This window comes from Erinaceus europaeus, chromosome 9 (genome assembly GCF_950295315.1).
Source record: "Erinaceus europaeus chromosome 9, mEriEur2.1, whole genome shotgun sequence".
In the NCBI taxonomy this organism is placed as follows: domain Eukaryota; kingdom Metazoa; phylum Chordata; class Mammalia; order Eulipotyphla; family Erinaceidae; genus Erinaceus; species Erinaceus europaeus.
The window spans coordinates 55,005,687-55,024,115 of NC_080170.1; the positions used below are offsets into that span (position 1 = coordinate 55,005,687).

Here is an 18,429-nt window from a genome sequence, read left to right on the forward strand (position 1 = left end):
GTAATTTGCAGGTGGCAGAGGCGAGCAGTTGCACCAGGGGCTTTGTGGATTTGCTCTGGGGATCCTCCGAAAGTTTCTACCTGGGGTAACAGCCACACTGTCATTGCGCAAATGTGGGGGACCATGGTTGGTTGACCAAGGTGTCCTTTGGTTTGGGATGCAGGCAGGATGAAGTGCCCCACACCTGCAATTCCATGAGCATGGCAAATTGGCAGCAGCCAGAGCAACCACCCTCATTTTCAGGATGTCCAAGCTGAGGAGGTGGCAGAGGGCAAGTGGATGAGAGAAGTGCCCAGGGTAGACGAGAGGACAAACAGAGCAGGAAGAGGGGTGCATTTGTGCTGTCTGGATGCTGGCTTTAGACAAGCTGGGCCTTTTAGGGCAGAACCTTCCAGGGGCCTTGATGGTGGGTCTGAAACGAAACTGCTACTTTTCGAAGCAAAATCTCAGAACAGGCATCTCTGCGAGACTGGGGATGTGAGTGCATGTGTGTAACGCTTAAGGAAAACAGATCATGGCAAACAGAAGGAGCCGGTCTGGCTTCCTTCTGGTCTCAGTTTTAGGAGATTCAGTTGGTCCCTGACAGCAGAGGTAAGAAGAGGAAAGTGCAGGTCCCTAGTCTCAGTTTCCCCACTGGGAACTATGTGCTGTGGGTGCAGAGACCAGCCCCTCCTGCCCAGGTTCAGTGAGCCAGCCTCTCCGTGTAGTCACTGGGGCATGGAAGAAGGTTCTGGAGCAGCCCGCGCTGTGTTACAGGAGGCTGAGCTGGAGGAGTCCTGTGTTACACTGATTGATGGCCTCTTTGAGACTGGGAAAGGAGTTTTGGCTCTGCTTTAGAGCTCCTGTCAGACAGGCTTGCACGATGAAAGGTTGAAAAATGTTCACATAAAAAAGTCGACTCTGTGCAGTAATAAATTATAATCACGCTTTGTGTGTGCAGGAAACCCTCATGGAAGGGACTCTGTTCTTCATAGAAATGAAATCACTTTCTTCACAACAGAAAAAAAGAGTTGTCAAGCCCGTATTTCAGTACCTTTCCCTTTCTCTTAGTAAAGAAGGAGGATCACTTTTCAGGTTTGCTTTCTTTTATTAATTTAGGGACATTAAATCATCTGCCTCCCATTGTTATCCATTGGAAACCTTTTTTATTGGATGTCATAAAAGAAATTAAAAATGACTGTTGAAGTGTAAAATATATGTGCATGTGCTTTTGTGTGTTGGTATGAGTATAGTATCTTTATAAATATTTAATTTTACGGTACAAGTCTTCTCCCTCAGATTTTATGGGATAGGATTTTTTTTCTACTGAATAGTGAGGCTATTATTATTTGTTGTTGCACCTAAATGATTTAGAAGTTGGTTATGAGTTGGTGAAGATGCTTGGAGGGGAGGCATGTTACCCTCTGTGTGATAATGAGTGCCTGCAATGAGGACATGTGTGGTGGGACAGACATACTGATCTATATAAAAACCAACAGCCCAGGGAGGCTGGGCGGTAGCACAGTAGGTTAAGAGCATATTGCGTGAAACACAAAGAGTGGCATAAGGATCCCAGTTCAAGCCCCCGGCTCCCCAACTGCAGTGGGGTCGCTTCATAAGCAGTGAAGCAGCTCTGCAGATGTCTACCTTTCTCTTCCTCTCCCTATCTACCTTTCCCTCTTTAATTTCTCTCTGTCCTATCCAACAATAACAATAACAGCAACAAGGGCATCAAAAATGGGGGAAAATGGTCTTTAGGAGCAGTGGCTTTGTAGTGCAGGTACCAAGCCCCAATTATAACCCTGGAGAAAAAAAAACAGAACAAAAAAACCAACAACCCAGGACCTGGGTCATTGCTGTGTGAGCAGCCTATCTGGTGAGGGACAGATAGGAAATAAAGACAAATATACAAGTCAGAGAATAAGGCAGAATTGAGTGCTGGCCCAAGTGGTATCTTAATACCAAGCAAGCTCAGGAAACACCTATGTAAACCAGCAGACTGTGCTCACACCATAGCACTAAGCAGAGCAAATGCTCAACCTCTACAGGGCCTGGGAGGGAAGGTAAGCATTTACTACATTTCCTATCGATCTGCACAGGCAGCTAGGCAGAGAAGCAGGCTGGCAGACCATAATAAACCAAATCAACAGTTACTGGTGAGTGTGTGAAATTTGTCCTCTGAGCATTCCAGATGGGACTCATTCCAGATGGGAAGTGGAAGTTCTCAGTTGGAAAGAAAGGCGGGAAAAGCAAAGTCCAATTCTTATGCCCAGCCCTCAACTAGGGGCTTCACTTGTAGGAAGGACACTGAAAAGCAGATTATGTTGCTCCCATGATGAGTCAGGGTCAACAGGCAAAGCTTTGCCAATAGCTTCTGCAAAGCTTTTGACATCAGACATTTCCAATCTGAAAATGTCCACCATGAGTGCCCACTGAACCTTCAGTTGCCTCCAGGTTCTCTCTGACCTGGAAACTGAAAAGGATGAAGTATTTTTTGGAAGAAGTGACCATGACTATCCATGAACTATTATTAACTCATTTGACTTCCTAAAAGTTCAGATATACAGGATACTCACACACACAGAGACACACACACACACAGACACACACACACACAGACACACACCTTTCCATACATGTGCACCCTTATGTGGATTGTGACTGTGTACAGAATTAATGCTTATAAAATAATGATGTACTTTACATATTAACTACACATGCATGGATGCTTATACATATACCTTTAGGTATACATACCAATACATGCAGAGTGTATATATACATTTATATTTACACATATATATCCATACCTAAGAAATGAAAGTGGTTTAAACTTTATTTTGGGTGACTCTTTGAACTGAGGAGGAAAGTTGGTATTGAAAAAGCAGGTCAGAAGACTAATTATTCTATAGGTCATTTCTTTTCCCCATTTTTCTTTCTTTCTCTCTTGCTTTATTTTGTGACAGAGAGGGGGGGGATGGGGAGGGGCGGGAGAGGGGGAGGGAGAGGGAGAGAAAGGAACAGCGTTGAAGCTTCCTTCAATGTGGTGGGGACTAGACTTGAACCTGGATTGAGTACATGGCAAAGCAACACACTATCCAAGGAAGCTATTTTGCCAGCCCTCTGTAGGTTATTTCTAAGTGACTCCCCCAAAAAGAACCCAGTAGTTACAGATTGTCTTATTTAATGGTATTTATTTATTTATATTTTTTTGCCTCCGGGGTTATGCTGGGGCTCTGTGCCTGCACTATGACTCCACTGCTCCTGGAGGCCATTTTTCCCATTTTGTTGCCCTTGTTGTTACACTTGTTGTTGTTGTTATTATTATTGTTTTCACTGCTGTTGTTGTTGTTGGATAGGGCAGAGAGAAATCAAGAGAGGAAAGGAGACAGAGAGGAGGAGAGAAAGATAGACACCTGTAGACCTGCTTCACCGCTTGTGAAGTGACCCCCCCCCCCCGCAGGTGGGGAACTGGGTCCTAACGCTAGTCCTTGCACTTCATGCCATATGCGCTTAACAGCCAGACCCCTAATTTATTTATTTTTATGCGTAAGAGAAGAGAATGGTTCAACTTAGGCATGGGGTACAACAGGGGGGTGCACATGGAACCCTAGACATGCAAGTCCTGTGCTCTAATGTAGAGCAATTTCAGTGGTCCCCACACATTCTAATATTAAAACAGATCTCAAGTAGAAGAACACAAGGTCAAAAGTAAATTTATAAACTACAAAAATGATTCCTGAATGTACATTTAATACATATATCCATCTAACACCTTGGAGGCATGGAATGAAAATCTGGTTTTTTTTTTTCCCCCCCAATGGAGGTTTGGCCAAAAAATGTTCAGGGAGGATTTTTGTTGTTGTTCATTGGATGATGGGACTGGCTTTAGGACCAAACTTGAGATCCATGCTGTGCCCCCAGTGAAATTAATTAAATTTGAGTTTCAGCTGTCTGGTGTCAGAATAAATCGAATGTGCTGTCAGCAATTCAACTGGATGAGCAGAGGTCCAACGAGGAATTCCTATGCAGTAAATATCACTTACTTTGCTCTCAAAGTTGGAGCTATGTCAAAGTCCAGAAAAATAATATTACTGGCAAAGGCTGTCTGGAGAGCATTTGTACCTGGTCATGATTCATCTGAATGTTCAACTTAGCAGAGAAGAAAGACAGTGAGTTAACATCACCCTGTTGATAGCTCAGAGGTACGGACCAGCCAGCCATCAACCACCAAAGGCAACAAGCTCATAATGGTCTGGTAGCTTGGACGGATAAGCAATTTCTACTGTGAAGTAAATCCCCTGAAATCTCTTAGCGGAACCCCAATGCTTTTGTGTCCTAGTCACTCAGCTACAAAGAGAAAGAGAAACAGGTGAAGAGGGGAGGAAGGAGTTGGTTCTACCTCAGTGACCCTGACATACTGAGGGCTCAGTCACCTCCAGAAGACTATATGTGAGATGCGTAAAGACATCGTTCAGTGTCTTGAAAGGGGTACAGGGAGGGATGGAGGCATGGAGAAAAAAGTAAGTGAGGGGAAAAAAAAGATGGGAGGAGCTATATAGAGAGGAAGAATGGGGTGGGCAGTGGTGCACTGGGTTAAGTGCACATAGTACAAAGCACCTGCGTAAGGATCCGGGTTTGAGTCCTCTGCTCCCCACCTGCAGGGGGGACACTTCACAAATGGTGAGGCATTTCTCTCCCTCTTTCTATATTCCCCTCCTCTCTCAATTTCTGTCTGTCTTATCCTGTAAAAAAAAAAAAAAAAAAGGCTGCCAGGAGCAGTGGATTCATAGTGCAGGCACTGAGGCACTGAGCCCCAGTGATAACCCTGGAGGGAGGGAGGGAGGGAGGGAGGGAGGGAGGGAGAGAGAGAGAGAGAGAAAGATCTAAGATATGTTAAAGGCAAAAAGGAGAGGAGAGGGAGGGAGAGGGAGATAAAGGTAAAAGGTACTGAAATCAATAAAAAGAAACAAAAGAGAGAGAGAGTAATGCAATCCTGGAGCCTTTTCAGGAACTTTACATTTGTTATTCATTGCCTTTTATGTTTTGTTTTAATTTAACAGAAAAAAATTTTTTGCCTCTAAAACAGAGATTATTGACATTTTAATTGCTGCTGTCACCCTTGGCTTCCAGGTGTTTCAGAGCTAGAAGTGCAAGCAAAATCTCTTTTCTTTCTACTCTTTTCCTTCCTCTTGGAGCAACGTATTCAATGAAGGGTATTTGCTAGGGAATTGGCTCTGAGCCTTGCTTGGTGCAACCCCCTAGAGACTTTAGGAACAGGAACAGCAAGGGACTAGTGTTTGGAAGCCCAGGGCACAGAAGGTGGCCCCTGGAACTGAAGCTGTTTCTAGAATGTGGATCAGAAAGGCAGATGGAGAGAAGTGAGCAGCCTTCCAGGGTACAGGTGGGAGCAGAAAATTGGGACCCTCTCCCCACCTGCTATATCTCCTCCCCACATACTTGGTTGCAATCCTGGGTTATTTTTTCCAAAGAGAGTGACCTCTGTAGGGTAGAAAATTGTAAATGTATTATTTCCATTTATAAGTTAAGCACCTCAGAGGAATGGAGTGTAAAATCAGTTTTACTGCCCAGCGAAAAGACACTCAGCACATTCTGGAGAAAAACTGCATGACTAAACCCTGTAGGTCTTTGGTTATGGCTTCTTATTTTTTTCTTTTCTTTCTTCTTTTTTTCTTTTCTTTTTTTTATTTTTTATTGCCACCAGGGTTATTGCTGGGGCTTGGTGCGGCACTATGAATCCACCACTCCCTACGGTCATTTTTTTTTTCTAATTTTTTATTAGATATGACAGAAATAAATTGAGAGAGGATGGAGAGATAGAAAAAGGGAGATAAACACAGACACCTGCAGATCTAATTTTCTTTTTGCTACTCTTATTAGAGGCATGTGTCTTCTACACCAGTGCATGATTCTGGGGGTACTTTGTTGTCTGTTGGAATGAGAAGGTCATCTCCAGAGCTCTGTGCTTCTTGGGTTAGCAAACAGAATGTTTAAAATCAACAAATTAACATTATTTTTTAAAGGTTTATTTATTTATTTATGAGAAAACTAGGAGAGAGAGGAAGAATCAAACATCAGTACATGAACTGCTGGAGATTAAACTCAAGACTTCATGTTTGAGAGTCCAGTGCTTTATCTACTGTGTCACCTCCTGGACCACCAAATCAATATTTTTTTTGTCTCCATTTCCTGGATCACCCCTTAAATTTGTAGGACACAGAATACACAGAAAACAGAGAATACTGTACCCAAGGTGAATCACAAATTTTAGTTCTGGCATTATGTTGACTGTCTCCTTTTAGGAAAGAAGTTTATCAGATTACTTTTCATCACAGGTCATGGTACACCCGGTATAATACACACATTATACACATAAGGACTAGGGTTCAAATCTCTGGACCCCAATAGTGGGGGAAGCTACACAAATGATAAAGCAGTGCTGCAAGTGCCTTTCTTTCTCTCTCCCTCTATATCTTGGTCTTACCCCTCAATTTCCCTGTCTCTATCAAAAAGGGGAAATTTTTTTTTCATTTTAATGGGTATACACACACACACACACACACACTTTAACTCAAAGAGCTTTATTTTCTTCTCTAAGACAATGACACTTTGAGTTTGGTATTCAGCTAGTGAATTATTACAGTTAAAGTCAGATTTCCACTAAATTGAACATAGTGATGCAGGCCAAGAGAAAGACAACTTGTAACCCTCAATTCTAACTAGCACTCACACTAACTGCTGGAAAGCGCCTTTCCTTTTTTTGTGACTGCATGTGTGTTCACCTTATTTATGGAAAATGGTGATGCCTTTTTGATTTTTCAGATGGGCAGGATTGATTGGTAACTGGGCAGAGAGTACCGTGGGGTCTTGGTCAGTGCAAGGCGAAGAAATATCACTGTTTATTGGTCGTAGGACCTGTAATTCCCTGGATGAAGCTCACAGTGGTGCAGGGGCAGAACTGCTAGGCAGCATGTCACTGAGGCAATTAGATGTGTGACTGGGGAGGGGACTCTGGCCATTTGAGGAGGAAGAGAGGTTGATGGGGAGAGTCAGAAAGGGGAACACAAGAGGAGAATGCTAGAGAAAGGGTGTGCTGCCTCAAGACAGGGTGAACAGAGAGAGGGGAAGGCTGGGAATGGGAGGTCTTTCCAGGAATGGGAGAATCAGAGTGGTCTCCTTCCTGATGGGCACAACCTGACATCAGCCATGGGCTAGTGCGGAGACTATCCACGAAATCCCCTGCTTGAACTTGGTCGGCTTCATTTGCTGGATGTGCCTTCTGTGCGGCCAAAAAGGCCTTGCCCTAGCTCTTGTGTGTAGACAGGTGTATATACATTTATACATAAACTCCTGCTCTTGAGAGGGTCAGACCCCCCAAACTCTTGCCCACTGCTGAGGCCAGACCCTGAGCTACATAAAGACTCTTTCCCATGGGGTTGGACTTGATGACCACACATCGCAGCCTAAACTATGCTGAGGAGGTCAGGGACGCTGGTTATGACCCAGAGCTCACTCTTCCAGTGTGCTTTTGGGGTGTGAGAGAGTTAAGTCCCCCAAGGGAGTTGGGAGGCAGGTATGCCACCACTAATTTCCTAAGCTTGAAGGGAGACAGCAGCAGAGGCCTGACTCCACTTGTTCCAACTAAGAGGGTCGGGAGAGGCATCTGAGATGTACATTCATAGCCTCTTCTCATTTCAGAAATATTTATTCTCATATAATATGTAGTCAAACTTGAAAATAGGGAAGGATGACTTTTCTAGGGTGACGTGCACCTTATCTGTTCTGACTGAGCAGTGCAAGCTTAGAATCACACAGGAATCAAGTAGGGGTACCGGGGAGCCCTGGTGATCCAGAGGGATGTCTTGAGACCCCACACAGACCCAGAGAGCAAGTGCAAGTGAAAGGCTTCACCCACTCTTGGTCCCACCCAACAGGGAGACGACCTGCTGGGTTTGGAAGCCACAGGGCAAGCTTCCTTCCATGGGAAAATGACAGGATCTGATATCCTCTCTTTGTCGGCTTGCTTTCAGCCCCCATCGCCCACGTCCCCAGTGCAGCAGCTGCAAGGGTGGCGGGCTTTGTGGGGCCTTTGATCCAAGTTAAGAAAGTACGTCACAGGCGGGTGCAGGTGGAGCGTGGGCCAGGCACCAGGGTTGCCAAACTGACAAACACACCTCCAGGAAAGCTGGCTCATGGTGGTCCACAGGGGATTGTCTCTGTACCCTCTTCCCTCAGCCAGGATTGTGGGGAGCCCAGAAATAACATGTCCAATCTGAGGGACCTTCTGGAAGTGGGGTCACAAGAAGCTGTATTTCTGAAGTGGGCTAATCACAGGGGCAGATTTCTCTTTGACATTTAAGACATAAAGTCTTAGTTGTAATCTTATTTCTTCTTGTCTGATTTCCCAGGAGAACACAGACACTTAGGAACATTTAGGAAGGAGGGATGTATCCCACTATAGGCTTGCCTGAGAGCCAGGTACCCTTAGAGCCAGGTGGCCCCCCCCAACTGCATCATTTATTTGTTCATAAAACCCTGTGACTGGGCTGGGGAGATAGAATAATGGTTCTGCAAAAACTTTCATACCTAAATTTCCAAAGCCCCAGGTTCAATCCCCAGCAACACCATAAGCCGAGCTTAGCTGTGCTCTGGTTAAATAAATAAAATCATGTGGCCACCTGCTTCTTGCTGCCTCTAGCTGGGCACTAGAGCAGATCAGAGAAGAGTAAAATCTACTCCAGGGGGAGTCCGGAGGTAGCGCAGTGGGTTAAGCTCACGTGGCACAGAACGCAAGGACCAGTGTAAGGATCCTTGTTCGAGCCCCATAAGGACCAGTGTAAGGATCCTTGTTTGAGCCCCCGGCTCCCCACCTGCAGGGGAGTCGCTTCATAGGCAGTGAAGCAGGTCTGTAAGTGTCTCTCCTTCTCTCCCCCTCTGTTTTCCCCTCCTCTCTCCATTTCTCTCTGTCCTGTCTAACAACTATGACATCAATAATAACTACAACAACAATAAAAAAGGGCAACAAAAGAGAAAATAAATTTAAAAAATTAAAAAAAAATCTAGGGGGTCAGGCGGTGCTGCAGTGGGTTAAGCGCACGTGGCACAACCACAAGGACTGGTGTAGAGATCCCGGTTCGAGCCCCCGGCTCCCCACCTGCAGGGGAGTCACTTCACAGGCGGTGAAGCAGGTCTGCAGGTGTCTATCTTTCTCTTCCCTTCTCTGTCTTCCTCTCCTCTCTCCATTTCTCTCTGTCCTATCCAACAACGAATTGCGTCAACAAGGGCAATAATAATGACCACAACGAAGCTACCACAAGGGCAACAAAAGGTGGAAAAAAATGGCCCCCAGGAGCGGTGGATTCATGGTGCAGGCACCGAGCCCAGCAATAACCCTGGAGGAGGAAAAAAAAAATCTACTCCAGGCCCTGCACAATTGGACTTTTTTTTTCTTGAATACTTTTATTTTTTGCCTCCAGTGTTATTGCTGGGGTTCAGTGCCTGCACTACGAATCCACTGCTCCTGGAGGCTATTTTCCCTTTTACTGCCCTTGTTCACAGTTGAATTTTTAATGGGGCCAAACTTATTATCCAACAGTTGGTATGTCAACAACTACAGAGTTTGATAAGCCAGAAATATTACCACCCACTTTGTTTTAAACTTAATGTTACTTTTCAAGTAGTATTCTTCATGTGTTCTTTAACCTTCATACACATTTTTGGGAGACTCTTCTGAATTTAATGTGAGTACGTATAACTTAATATGAATATTTACAAAGCACAAGAAAGAAAGTAATTGGTCCTAAGTAGGAACTGCTACCAGGCAGCATCCCACCAACTCCTCAGAACTGGCTCAGATGCAGCCAGACAGAAGCCTAGAAACTTCCAGTCAGTCTGCTCAGCTTATCCTTCCACTCCATCTTTTAGTGGAGTAAACTTACTATCTGTCCAGGCTCATTTTTTTTTTTTTTTGGCAGGGCCAAAGGAAAGCACCCTTGGCCAAACCGAGGAAGCAGCCTCAAGAAAGGCTGGGTCAAAGTTAATGAGGGAGATGATGTAATAGTTACGCAGAAGACTTTCATGCCTGAAACTTTGAGGCGCTGGGGCTTTGGAGATCAATCCCCAAACACTGTAAACCAGAGCTGTGCAGTGTTATGGTCTTACTCTTTTAATGAGAGCATTAAAAGAAAGAGAGACAGGAAGGAAGAAAGGAAGGAAAAAAGAAAGGAAGGAGGGAAGAGAGAAAGAAGGATAATGAGGGAGAGAGGTGCAATCTCCTTGGCAAATGTGTCAGTCATAAACACTTTGTTATGGGATCTGATCAGCTAGCTCATCAGAGAAAACTGGGTAAGGCTAACAGTGCCATCTCCTGGCCTCCCCCCACTCTGGGTTGGGAGAAAGACCAAAACTCCTGGCACTGGTACTGCCACTGGCACATGGCTATCCTGCCCTGAGCTGCTCAGAGAATAATCCCACTGTAGTAGTAAAAGTCAAGCTCTGCACATGCTGGGCGCCCCAGAAGCCCTGGGCCCATGACCCCATGCCACAAGCTCCCAAATGAAAGTAGCTGTAGATTCTGAAAGCGCTGGCTTTGATGACATTTGGAGTCCCCTGAGTGACAGCAGAGACCCCTGGTACTTCCTGGGTTTCTCTGCTGTGGGGAGGAGCTCTGCTGGGAGCCCACCAACAGTTGCAGCCCCCCTCCCTATCCTCATACTCCCCCTGGGGTACAGCTCTGTACTGTGTGCTTCAGTCTGCTTCAGTGTGTGTGTGTGTGTGTGTGTGTGTGTGCTGGCGAGCCCAAGCCGGCCCTCTCCTGGTGACTGTCCACCCTGGCAGGAACTGGCCTGGTGCCCTTGTCATTGGCGGGCAGGGCGGCTCTGGAGGGGACCACAGGTGGGGGCGGCGCCTGCGTGAGAACGCTTCAGGTGGAGATGGGGCGATAACCCGCCTGCATGGCAGCTCAACAGGAAACCTCGAGGAGGAGTTAGCTGGGGGCAGGGCGGGGGGGGGTTGCTGCTCCCTGAAACCACAGGAGCCCACTGTGGGACTGTGGGTACCCGGGAGCCACCCTGCTGTGTATGTGAGCGCAGGGAGGGGCGGGGGTTCCAGGTTTCCTTCTTCTGAGGGGGCCGCCCTTGCAAGCTGCTGGTGGCTGTAGGGTTGGGGTCTGCACACATCACTTTGGGTGTGACTGGAGAGAAGAGCTGGTGAGGGCTTCCTGACTGTGGCAGTTGAAGAAGGATCTCTGCCCCTTCTCACGTGGGTGCCACGTTGGGATGAGTGAGTGTGTGCACAGCCCAGGGCCTCCCCAGCTTCACCTCTCTCTGCTATGCAGGGGACCTTCCTGATGTCTGAGGAGTGACTATTTTGACCTCACACCCCGCAGTTTCTTGTCTTATTTCTTTTATCTTCTTTTTTTCTTCTTCTTATGTCCCCTTTCTCTTTCATTCTTTCTCTCTCTTTAATAGAGAAGTGGGGGAGATAAAGGGAGAGGGAAAGAAACCTTCATCACTGCTTCACTACTCATGAAAATTCCCTCCCTGCAGGTGGGGACCAGGGACTTAAATATGGGTCCTTGCACATGGTACCCTGATGCTCAACCAAGTGTACCACAGCTAGCCCCAGCCCCCATTTTCTGAGGGGCTCAGCACTGAATAACAAGGCTGTGGGCCTTGGAGTTTCCAAGCTGCTCCTGCAATCCCAGTGAGCTACTTACCCACAAGGTATCCATGTTCAATTCTAAACCAGAGCCATTTCTTCCCCACTACATCCCAGAGCTTGGTACAAAGACTTCATCCTGTGCCCTTGACCCACCCAGAGTCTGGCAGTTAGAGAAGTCCAGTTGCCTGCACTGGGGCTCCAGAGTGAACAAGCCATGGTCGTAGGCTTGGGACAGTGGACTACTGAGGGCTTTTGGGTAGTGGATGGATGCTGGTCTCTGTGCTCTGTGAGAAGCAAGGCAGGGGTACCCTGCAGGATGGTAACTTCTGCCTTGGGGCTTCCCTCCAGTTGCCAGATAGCTCAGCTTCAGGTGCCCAGAGAACTCTGCTTGGTCAGGAGGCACCCAACTAACTCACTCCCTAAGGGTGAGGACCCTGGCTGGGTCTCACCAGCCTGACTTGAATTGGGGGTGGGGATCTTACATGTGAAAACATATCTTTCCTGAAGATACAAACAGATAATAATGACGATGCTGTTGGCCAACTGTCATTGTTTCTGTGTTCATACATAAGTGCAATCATATTTCCAAATACACTAAAAGCTCTGTATCATTTGAGATCCTTCCAGATCCCAGCAAGTTATCACCAGAAACAATAGCTTAATGAGCCAAAGACAGGTTTAAGCATATGTATATAATATAACTTAACATATTATGATTGTAAGTTACAGTCATAACATATGAATTGGCCATCTTAGTCATTGACATACAGCTGAGCAGCATGTACACACATGATGTTGTTGCAGCTATTGTCCATTCCCAGAACGTTTTCATCTTCCCAGCCAGAAACTGATCCAGGTATAATATGAAAATATAAGAATCTCTGTGAAGTGCAGCTCACATAACCTTTCTTTTCTTTTTTGCCTCCAGAGTTATCGCTGGGGCTCGGTGCCTGCACTACAAATCCATTACACCTGTGGCCATTTTTTTCAATTTTTTTTTTTTGATAGGACAGAGAAAAATTCAAAGAGGAGGGAAAGACAGAGATGGAGAGAGACAGATAGACACCTGCAGACCTGCTTTACCACTTGTGAAGTGATCCCCCTGCAGGTGGGGAGCTGGGGACTCTAACTGGGAGATCCTTGGGCAGGTCCTTGTGCTTCATACTATGTGTGCTTAACCTGGTGCACTACAGCCTGGCTCCCCACATGACCTTTCTTTACACAAATATTAAGCACTCAGGCTAGGCTTTTCTTTTCTCACCTGACCTTGGAGCTCTTTGCATAACAACATATGCAAAACTCTCTGTCATGATTTTTGCAGTATAATAGAGGAATGGACCAATGTTTATCACATTCTCAGTTTGTGGGCTTACAGAAGCTTGATCTCTAAAAAAAAAAAAAAAAAGTGCGAGGACTGGCTTAAAGATCCCGGTTAGAGCACTACCTGCAGCAGGGGGGAGGGGAAGGGGGTCACTTCATAAGCAGTGAAACAGGTCTGCAGATGTCTGTCTTTCTCGCCCCTTCTCTGTCTTCCCCTCCTCTCTCGATTTCTCTCTGCCCTATCCAACAACAATGACAACAATAACAACAACAATAATAACAATAACAAGGGCAACAAAAGGGAAAAAAATAATCTCCAGGAGCAGTGGATTCGAAGTGCAGGCACTGATCCCCATCGATAACCCTGGAGGCAAAAGAAAGTGCATCTCTTTAAATGGTGTTTATATTCCAAGCATGGTGTACTCCGTGAGAGCATGCAGACCTAGAGGGCCCTGACTCTCACCAAACCCTCAGTGTATGCTTGTGATAATCACATTGCCTCCCAGACCATTAGTCCTTTAATCTGCAAAGTGTAGCAAATAAGATTTACATAGTTTTACCTCACTCAGCTGCTGTGGTCAGAATCAAATGAAATAAATGATGTGACATGAGGGGTTGGAGGGACAACATAATGTCTGTGGCCAGGTGATGGATTAGCTTTACAACAAAACACTGATATTTGAAATCCAGCATTGAGGAGGGAGCAAGGAGGCTTTGGTGAATTACAATAAGCAGTGATAACTCAGCAAGTTTTGTAGAAGTATTGGTTCTATAGGGGAAAGTGATGAGGGTGTCCCTGTGTAAAACAACCTCTACACCACTAGCCAGCATAGGTCTTGGAAGAAGATTTGGTGGCAGGTCACCTATACCTGTTGACTCTTAGGCCTCTTGGCTCAAGATCCTCAAGGAAGGTCAGTTATAGTGTTGGCATATTGCCAACTGATAGGGCTGGATCTCTGGAGAAGAAGGTGAGAAGCTATTCTCCCAGTTGAGTCAAAGTGGTTGTCCAGCATCCCAAACTATTGTTAAGACTTTAGACAAAATGGATCTTGACAGTTTTTTTTAAAAATTATTTATTTATTTATTCCCTTTTGTTGCCCTTGTTGTTTTATTGTTGTAGTTATTATTGATGTCGTTGTTGTTGGATAGGACAGAGAGAAATGGAGAGAGGAGAGGAAGACAGAGAGGGGGAGAGAAAGATAGACATCTGCAGACCTGCTTCACTGCCTGTGAAGTGATTCCCCTGCAGGTGGGGAGCCGGGGCTTGAACCTGACCCTTGCACTTTGCACCACGTGCGTGCATTTAACCCACTGTGCTACCGCCCAACTCCCTGGATCTTGATAGTTTTAACCCTGGTTCCTCAAGCCTATTACTCACCTTTTTGGGTCTCAGTTTCTCCAGTTGTAAAGTCATAGTGGCTGCACAGATTGAATAAGAAAATTCACACGAGATTCATGATGTAAAGTAAATCTTCAACCTGTGGTTGTAGTTTTATCACCCTGTGTATTTGACTGTGTCTTCCCGCTGCAGTGAAAGCTAAGCTGCTCAATGGAAGGGAGCAACCCCCTAAAGGGAGGGGGTGGGCCTGGGGCTGTGGTCAGAGGGCTGGGCATCTCAGACTGTACCTGCACCAGGCCTCCCAGGTCATGTGACTTCCTGTTTTCTCATTCACCTGCAATGTCATCTCCTCTTGAATTTGTACCTAGAGGAGGAACTGGGCTCCAGACTGGGGTGAGTGGAAGTGGGGGTGGGGGCTTGGAGATTGGCTGCTCCTGCTGAAATTGTGGGTTACTGTATGAACTGATTCCACTAGCTCCTGTGACCCAAGAACTCATGCAGTCCTGGCCCTTCCCAGCATGGCACCACTGGGCTCAGCCAAGGAGGCTCCCCATGCTGGTAGGTGTTTGCAGACCCACACTCACGCAGGTTACACATTCATGCTTTTTTTTTTTTTTTTCAAGTAAAGGAAGCCTGTGTGTCTCTTTCTTACCTTTGGTGCAACCCACAACCCCCTCACTCCATGTGCTGATTCTGTACAACATGAAGAAATATTTCTTTTTATTTAAGATGTTCCCCCATCTTTTTTCTGAATCTCAACTGCCCCCATAAGTTGCCATAGATGCCGCCTACCAGTCTTAAAATGAAAACTTCTGGGAGTTGGGCGGTAGTGCAGCGGGTTAAATGCACATGGCACAAAGCACAAGGACTGGCAGAAGGATCCTGGTTTGAGCCCCCGGCTCCCCACCTGCAAGGGAGTTGCTTCACAAGCGGTGAAGCCAGTCTGCAGGTATCTGTCTTTCTCTCCCCTCTCTGTCTTCCCCTCCTCTCTCCATTTCTCTCTGTCCTATCCAACAACAACGACAACAATAATGACAACTACAACAATAAAACAAGGGCAACAAAAGGGAATAAATAAATATAAAAAAGAAAATAAATAAAATTAAAATAAAATAAAAACTTCCTCCAGCTTTGGTGGCCTTGCTTGAGGTAGTTTTGTTTCCCAGATCCCTTTGAACCCACCACCTTGGCTCAAGAGGGTTTCTGGTATAGCCCCAAGACCCAGGGAGTAGCATCTAGGCTTGTTGCTAGTGCTCTGATGTGTGGGGATGGGAGATGGGACATTAGCCTTTAGTTTACAGGCTCCAGCTAGAAATATGACCAATAGAATTGTCCATAGGTGCTTGTGGGTGGCAGAATTCAGGTGTCATGGACAGTGGGTTTCAGCAGAGGCTGACTAGAAGAGCTGTGACTGTGTGGTCTACTGTTTGGGTGATGAGGGAGTAGCTCTCTGGGGTCCTGATTTAGGGAGGGGAGGTCAAGGGTATGGGGACAGAGGAGTGGCAGTGGGGACTCCCCCTTCCTCCCATGGCTGTGGGAGCCCTGGTGTCTGAGTGGGCAGGACTGTGCTCAGCAAGGAGAAAATCTCTGTGCTGGTTTCTCTCTTGGTGCTGTGTAAGGATCTGACAAGCAATGACAATAAGCAGTGTATGTCACAGAGGAAACATGAAGGATGTTGATTCTCATCTTGTTTAATAGAAGAAGCAGCTGAAGAGATAAGCAACTTGCCCAAGTCCACAGCAGAAAGGACAGGCTGGCTTACAAGCTGATCAAGGGTGACCCCATTTTCCTATATCAGACACCAGGGGGCACCTTGTGCACAGGAGAGACTGCAGTGCTGGTCCAGCTGGGAGCATGGTGGGACACAACCACAGGGGCACCTTATAATTTTAGGAGGGATTCTGTGCCATAGCCCAGGGAGGCAAGAGAGTTCTTCCCGGTGGGAAGTAGGCCAGGAGACCTCCTCATACAGGGCAGTGAGTGTTCAAATGAAAACCAGGACACTTTCTGTGCCTCCCCAGCCGTGCTGCTCAGGAACTACATTTGACGACACTACAATGTGAGACTGGTGCCCTCTACAGACTTGGGATGGTGGGACAGTGTGTGGGGGGGCTCTGGGATGTCTCAGTTCCACTAGATGGTGCAGGTTAATGGGGTGGGGGGCGGTGTGCAGAGGAAGATGTGGGAGAGATGGAGTGTGCAAAGGTTCAGAGGCAAGTGGGAAGGCCAGGGTGAGCAGAGGTGGGAACATGGGGATGAATACCTGCTCTGGCTGACCATCTCTTCTCTCCTCTGCTGCACAGATGCCCAGAGCTTCGGCCTGCTGGATCCCAGACTCTGCTACCTGCTGGATGGTATCCTCTTCATCTATGGGGTCATTGTCACGGCCCTTTTCCTGAGAGCAAAAGTGAGTGCCACCACATCCCTAGGAGGAATGAACCCCCACTCAGGGCCTTGGGCTGAAGATCTCATTGTGTGTAGGGGGTGGGGAGGTGGGTTTAGAGACCAGCAAGTGTGTACCAGGTGGGCTGAGCTGGTAAGTGGGCAGGAGATCCAGGGGCTGGGACCGGATCCAGGGTCCCCCATTCCCTATCCCCAGGGAAAGAAAGTGCAGTGTTGGGAGGGACCTGAACTCATTCCCAGACCCAACTTTCCTATCAGCAAGAACATGTGCCTCTGAGCAGGGCCTGCCTTGGGGCCCAAACACAAGGTGTCCTCGTACTGCTGTCCATCCCAGACTGTCCCCTGGTTCCAAGGGAGGGAATGTCCCTGTTGGTGGGTAAGGGACAGGTAACCAAAGACTCCACATGGGTTGCTAGTGACCCTGGGGAGCTGGGGGACAGGCTTGGCCACTATAGGAATGACAGCTTTGCTCCTCCTTCCAGTTCAGCCGGAGTGTGGATGTCCCTGGCTATCAGCAGGGCCAGGGCCAGGGCCAGCTCTACAATGTAAGTCACCTGCGGAGACAAGTGCACAGCTTCAGATGCAGGGATGGGGTGGTTGGTGGCCCAGTGGCCATGGGGCAGAGACCTCCAGGGTTGTTCTAGCCATCAGTGGGGACAGTAATGGTGACACCAATAAGGGTTGCCCCTACCCTGCAGTGGCATGTGATGTGCTCACTAACTAGCAGTGCCCAAAGCAGGGGTGGGTGAGAAGGTAGTAGGATCCTCTCCTCCACCCCTGGGGATGCAGCGTCAGATGGCATAGACTCTTCTCCCTGCCCTGTTTGCTCCTGGTGGGAACATCACTGCCAAGGCTTTCCTTCCTACCCTTCCTCCTGCTCTCTCCTGATACATCACATCTGTGTAGGAGCTCAACGTGGGCCGGAAAGAGGAATATGGTGTACTGGATCATCGACGTGCCCGGGACCCTGAGATGGGTGGCAAGCAGGTGGGGCACCCCTCTCCACTTGGAGTGTATGTCTGCGTGTAAGGGAGTGCTCATGGGGTGCGGCTCAGTCTGGCAAGAGGGGGGCTCTCTGAGAGGAGACAAATGAGATGACCCTCTGCTGGGCAGGGGACAGAAACTCCATCCTGATACCCTTCTCCTGTCTGCATTGGGGTGAGGGGGGAGGGTGAATGTGGGCCCAGGATCCTTGGCATCTGGGGGAAGATCTGGTGAATCAACCCCAGGATTGAGCTAGTGAAGAATAATGGAAAGAATGCTGGGCCCCAGGCCCTGGGCTGGCCACTTGTACTTGACATTTGATCCCTTAGACCTGTTTGTCCATCCAGCTCTCCAGACCCCAAGTTTTGTGCTGGGTAGGGAGCTGCCAGAGTACCCTGGTGAAAGATGTACCCTGTGTGGGCAGGGCTTCTGGCTCCAGATAAGGCCTCCTACCTAAACCCTGCTCTAGGCAGAGAGGAAAGGGGCAGCCTCAGTAGACACCCCCCCCCCCAGGCCTGCCTGGGCCTCCTGAGTGGGCCTGGGAGGGGAGTCAAGAGAGGGCTTTGTAGAGCCTCTGTGCCTCAACCTCTGACCCTCTGACTCCTGCATCTCTTCTGGCAGAGGAGGAAGAACCCCCACGAGGGCGTGTACAACGTGAGTAGGGAAGAGGCACGGGCTGTTGAAGGTTGGAGAGAGGGCTAGAGGGGAGGGGGGCTCTAGGT

At 47.5% G+C, this 18,429-nt stretch overlaps 1 protein-coding gene across 1 annotated transcript in view; it reads left to right on the forward strand.

Annotated features, from left to right (window-relative positions):
- The window catches only part of CD247 (CD247 molecule), a 57,691-nt gene that overhangs the window by 36,302 nt on the left and 2,960 nt on the right, over positions 1-18,429 (forward strand). Inside the window, exons 2-5 of the mRNA XM_060196981.1 lie at positions 16,624-16,727; positions 17,206-17,268; positions 17,630-17,710; positions 18,329-18,361. Coding sequence (XP_060052964.1) covers positions 16,624-16,727; positions 17,206-17,268; positions 17,630-17,710; positions 18,329-18,361 — 281 coding nt within the window. The remainder of the gene's footprint in view (positions 1-16,623; positions 16,728-17,205; positions 17,269-17,629; positions 17,711-18,328; positions 18,362-18,429) is intronic.